The sequence below is a fragment of the Dipodomys ordii genome, unplaced genomic scaffold (genome assembly GCF_000151885.1).
Source record: "Dipodomys ordii isolate 6190 unplaced genomic scaffold, Dord_2.0 Scaffold47, whole genome shotgun sequence".
Lineage (NCBI taxonomy): Eukaryota > Metazoa > Chordata > Mammalia > Rodentia > Heteromyidae > Dipodomys > Dipodomys ordii.
This window is the reverse complement of record NW_012267263.1, coordinates 7,778,471-7,784,470: the sequence shown is the minus strand read 5'-3', so window position 1 is coordinate 7,784,470 and position 6,000 is coordinate 7,778,471. Positions and strand designations below refer to the sequence as shown.

Here is a 6,000-nt window from a genome sequence, read left to right as displayed (position 1 = left end):
TCCTAGAGGAAAATTAGGGTTTTGTGCATGGTGAGTCTCATTTTTTGACAAAATGTGGATTGTTCAAGGGACCTGTAGCAAGGCTTTGGATAGGACTTTAGATAATTTCCCTCCTCCGGGAGTTTCTTTCCCTCCCTTAGGAGGGAATAAGATCCAAGCCTTCCTCAACTCCACACCAGGAAGAACCTCCCCATGATGTTCTTCCTGGAACCTGTGGGCAAACCATTCCAATGAAACCTCTACCCATGTACACTTCTTAGACACTTGTTGCTAATCCTCAGCCAACCTACAGCATGGTCTGTCACAAAGGAGAACCTAGAGGGTGATTCAGTTGTGTTTTGAAACAGTAATAGAGGTCCAAAGAGGCCATTTCACAGCTGAACTCTCCATACCAGAGTCACCAGTACCACAGAGGGCACCAACCTGCCACACATTTAGGCTAGAGCTTTGGGATCATTTCTCAGGCCAGACAGGGCCTAGAAGAACAATGGCTTCAGATAGACAGATAATTATGACTCCTGTTGTTAAAATGCAGTCTGGTGCAAGATTACTGAGTTAGAGGATGTGATGCCCATAAGGTCAAAGTCACTGCTACTGCCCCAAATGTCCTTCCCCTTGATGTGCTGGCCAATTTTCAAGAACTGAACAATCCCCTAAGTGGGAAGTCAATTGTAAGCAGAGAATCTGGCATCTCAATGCTAACAGTGACTTTCCTCCCCACTTCCCTTTGCAGTTCACAGGACATTGGTCTTCCCTTATCCTCAATTCAACTGTTTCAAGTAGATACACCTGCAGTAGATCACGGTCCAAACTTATTAAATGGAAAATTACCAAAATAAATAATTCAGGTCTTAATGTTTTCACAGTTATTATTCTCTTCTATTTATAATTATTGTCAATATCTTACTTGAAAGTTAATCAGAGCTATGTATCTATAGGAGAAAACAAAGTATATAAAAGAGTTAGTATTATCTGCAGGACCAGGCACCTCCCAGGGTCTTGGAATGTGTCCTCCCTAGGTAATGGGGACAATAGTCACTATACAAAACAGAAGATTACACAGGCACACATTACAAATGCAGACTTCTACCTTCTCTTGCTGTCCTCGTCTATTTCATATGGAACTGTCCCCTGAATGATTGCTACTTTCTTTGGTCTGAGTTTGTCTCTGCCTGCAGAGGCAGTTTTTTTTTATTTGAGCTGGAAGTTCTTCCAGCAGCTTCTACTAGTTAAATCAATCGCTAAGTACCACCACCCTTCTTCTGACTTCTGAGAGAAAACCAGGACACTTTCATTCATACCTTGCCTGCCACTTGAGGAAGGGAACCCTGAAATTTGGATTTCTGTTGCTCCTTAGATATTGTTCACTAAAACATGCAAACTCTGTTCACCTTAGTAGATTCAGTTTCATACACAGCTTTTCAATAGTAAATTCTAGTGAACCCCACCAGCCTCTGTACCAGAAGAGAGATGAGAAAGAGAGGGGAAGGATGGAAAAAAGATAAAGATAAAAATTGAAGGGTTAAACTGTGAGTTTCAGGATTAAGTCTGGGGATGATGAAGATAAATATTTAAATTGAAGAATATTCTTCCAATTCAAAGGAAAAATATCACATGCACACGTAATTAATATCTGTTATTTATAATAGCTATTAAACTGATGTGGCTGTTGTGTCTCCAATAGAATTGTTTTTCTATTTTTTGGGGTCAGTTTTGGGGCCTGAACTCTGGGCTTGGGCCCTGTCTCTCAACTCTTAAGCTCAAGGCTAGCACTCTACCACTTGAGCCACAGCGCCACTTCCGGCTTTTTCTGCTTATGGTGCTGAGGAATCAAACCAAGGCCTCATGCATGCAAGGCAAGCATTCTACCACTAGGCCACCTTTCCAGCCCTAGAATTGTTTTTAAAATCAATATTCTAATTATAAAATTGTTGAAAAAATCATATAGCACATACCTCATGGTTATCATTATAACTTACTAAGTATAGTAATATTATGAGAAATGTTACCTCTCCTTTGAGGTATGTTTGAGATTGAATATTATAAAAACCTAGGCCAAATATATTCACTTTAAAGGGAGGACAACTCACCTTAAGACCTTGGTCAAAGTGTCCTTTTCTTTGGACACAGCTGACCATCTCTAACTGAATGAAGCCTTCCCAGTTTTAATTTGATTGTATTATACATGAAGTTACACATGAAGTCAATGTAGGAATTATTAACCAATCACACTTATATCTCAGAACTTAACATGGATCTAGTTTTGAACAGTTCTTAGGAATTCCTGGTGACTAATTCCAGAGGTGGTTAACTTCTCTCACTCACCAGGAATTCATCTGCCAAAGAGCCACCAGTTAAGAATAGAGCTCAGTCTTCAAGTTTGCTCCCAGTCCTATGAAAAATATCATTCTTGATTTTTATATACACATGTCCAATAGCTTCATGAAACAAACTCAATAGCTCTTATTTTGAACTCTAGAAATTCTTCTAACCCAATAATAGAAAGACTCTTGAAAGACACAGAAGCAATCTAATGGACAGAATTATTTTCTTTGGAGCAAAGGACTGTGGGACTTGTGGTGTTGCCTGCCGTGCCGGTACTCAGTTGTCCATCTGGAATGAATGGCTGAGGCCTCCTCCTCTCTGTCCCCTGCAGATTCATACTCTTCATCCACTGCATAGAACAGGGGCTTAGGCCTCAAAAACAGCCTTCTGCTTCTGCCATCATGCACTTCGCGGCTGCTGTTGCTTTGGTAGCCAAAATTATATGCCTTCCCTCCTCTGTGTAAGCTCTTCATTGGGATCATTTCTTGTGTCAGTCGTCTTTCCTGAAGGGATCCTGTTCGGGAGTGTGAACTAAACATAATGGATGGGTATCCTGGATCGCTGCCGTCATCATCATCTAGGAAAAGCATTGGAAGAAGAAGGGGGAACGAACAACATTTGAAATCAGGGTTAGGGATTTGAATACATATGGCAAACACTGAAAGGAAGCAAGCCCTTCTGAGGTTCCAGTCATTATTCTAAGAGGTTCAGGGGACATATTCTATATGCATATATACAGTGCTATACCTGCATGAAATGCTTGCACTCTGGGCATCAAAAGCCAGTCTCTGCAATGTGCATAAGGTAGTATCCACTTACAAGATCAGGTTACTTGGCCAAGGACATAACTCATAAGACATAGCAAGCTACTCTGCTGGGCACTAATGGTTCATGCCTATAATCCTAATGTCTCTGGAAGCTGATATCTGAGAATCGCAGTTCAAAAACAGCACAGGCAAGAAAGTCCATGAGACTCTTGTCTCTAATTAACCAACAAAAGCCAGAATCAGAGCTATGACTCAAGTAGTAGAACACCAACCTTGAACTTTTATATAAAAGTGAAGGGACACTTAGGCCCTGAGTTCTAACCTCAGTACAGTCAAAGAACAAAATAAAATATAAAACCGCTACTTTATCTTCTGAAAGGCCAACTGAAACTCAATACTACATGGGACTTCTATTTCTTTTTCTTTATTTTGTACTGATCATAGGGCTTAAACTCGGGCATGGGTGCTGTCCATGAGCTTTTTAGCTTGTTAGCACTCCACATTTTTGTGGGGGGAGGGCGTTGATCGTTAATTGGAGATAAAAGTCTCACAGAGTTTCCTGTCTGTTGGCTTCGAACCACCATCCTCAGATCTCAGCCTCCTGAGAAGCTATGGTGACAGCCACCAGTGCCTGGCTTGCTTTCCTCCAGTGCCCCCCTTCCCCTCTTCTTCTTCCTCTTCTTCCTCCTTGCTGGAAAGTAGAGGGTAACTTGATCCTGCCTACATGTGAATTAAGAAGTCCAGGGCAGGAGCAGCGGATGTCTCTATCAACACTCCCTCCCCAGTGTCTGTTCTACACATTCTGGATGATTGACAGCCTTGACTTCTGAACCCGGGCACTGGGGGCTAAATCAAGACAGAGCTTCTACTCAGAGCAAGGCAGAGCTCCACCACAGGAAAGTGACAACACACAGCATTCAGAGACTCAGATCTGAACAGCAGCACTTTCCCATTACTCTTCACATTTAAAAATGTTGTAAAATATATGATAAATGTAATACCTTATCCATTAAAAAAATTGATCATTTAAGCCAGGCACCAGTGGCTCAGGCTTGTAATCCTAGCTACTCAGGAGGTTGAGATCTGAGGATTGCAGTTTTAAACTAGCCTGGGCAGGAAAGACCATGAGATTCTTATCTCCAGTTAACTAGCAAAAAGCAGGAGTGGATCTATACCTCAAGCCCTGAATTCAAGCTCAGGACCAGGTCATGAGTATGAACATGCACACATGTGCTCTCTCTCTCTCTCTCTCTCTCCTCCCCCCCCCTCTCCCACACACACACATATTTTAAAGCTACAATTCAATGGAACTAAGAGCATTTATACTTGTTAAATTGCCACCACTCTCTTTCTCCAGAGCTTTTTTCATTTTTTATGTTTTTTATTGTAAAAATAGTGTACAGAGGGGTTATAGTTACATGAGCAAGGTAATGAGTACATTTCCTATCAATCATTGTTACCTCCTCTTTTGTTTTTCCTCTACCATAGACCTCAGGCTGCATGGGTTTTTAGCCATCTAAGGACTTGCAAAGGGTTAAAAGATGCAGTCTTACTAAGTACAACACAAGTGAGTTCCGAAGGCAAATAATGTTTTGGAAGATATGTTTGGGTCCTCCCAAAGCTATCATGAAGACCCCCAGACATTCAGAGCAAAGCATGTACTGAAACTGGAGAGCAAGGGAGTTGTTTTCTGAATCTCAGCCTAGATAACCAGCCACTGCCTGCAACAAGTGGAATCCTGTTCTAAAGTCTCCCCTCCAACTCCTTGGCTGTTTCCTGCCCTTCTCCTAGTGTAGAAAGACCTTAGTAGTGGGGAGAAGGTGGATCCCACTAACCAATTGTGTTGATTTGTGGTATATCAGCCTCACTACGCCAAAGGACTATCTCTGTCACCTACTGATCACTATTATAATTCCTTATTACTGGTCATGTAATTCTCATAAACTAAATCCATTTCATTACTTTTTGTACTTAAGAGGATAATCTAACCACTCTTATCTATATGACATTTAGAATCAGTTGAACACATCTAAGTGAGTACAAAATTTAAAATGAATATGAAATCTGAAAAAGCTGGAAGTGGCGCTGTGGCTCAAGTGATAGAGCACTAGCCTTGAGCTGAAGAGCTGAGGGACAGTGCCCAGCCCAGAGTTCAGGCCCCATGAAACTTACACATGATCCTGTTGAAAGAATTAGGAAATTAATAAAAATTACAAAACAATGACTAACAATTTTTATTTATAATGCAATGCAGTGTTTTTGTGTTTTGCTTTTGTGTCAGGTGTGGGAAAAATAGGAATCAGAGTAGTACAGAAAGTTATAGGAGGGTACTAATCAAAGTGGTCTGTAGTGACATAACTGAATGTTGGGGGTCTCATATGGTTTTAACTTCCTTTATTATCTTTTCCTCCTACTCATTGATTTGTGTTGGGGAGGGCAGTCTGGGGGCTTAAACTTAGTGACTAGTTCAGTCTTTGAGCTTTTTTGCTCATGATTAGTGTTCCACACTTGAGCCGCAGCTCCACTTTCAGCTTTTTTGGTGGTTAATCAGAGATAAAAGTTATACAGAACTTCTTTCCTGGGCTGGCTTCAAACCATGACCTTTAGATCTCAGCCTCCCAAGTAACTAGGATTACAGGCTGAGTCAGTGGGACCCAGTGCTCTTACTCATTGCTTTTACACGAAACGTGCTTTTAAACCGGAAGAACAATCACTTGAAAGAATAATTACATTTATTTTTAAATCCAGGTGCTGTGGCTTACACCGATACTCAGGAGCCTGAGCTCTGAGGATCAAGTTTCAAAGAAAGACCAAGAAGAAAAGTCCATGAGGATCATCTCCAGTTAACCAGCAAAAAGGCAGAAATGGAGATGTGGATCAAGTGGTACAGTGCAAGCCTTGAGTGAAA

The 6,000-nt window shown here is 41.2% G+C and overlaps 1 protein-coding gene across 1 annotated transcript in view; it reads right to left on the bottom strand.

The window, feature by feature from the left end:
- Window positions 1-2,543: 2,543 nt before the first annotated feature.
- The window catches only part of Slc9a4 (solute carrier family 9, subfamily A (NHE4, cation proton antiporter 4), member 4), a 54,857-nt gene continuing 51,400 nt past the window's right edge, over window positions 2,544-6,000 (bottom strand). The window contains exon 12 of the mRNA XM_013019777.1: window positions 2,544-2,902. Within this exon, the coding sequence (XP_012875231.1) occupies window positions 2,544-2,902 (359 nt within the window). The remainder of the gene's footprint in view (window positions 2,903-6,000) is intronic.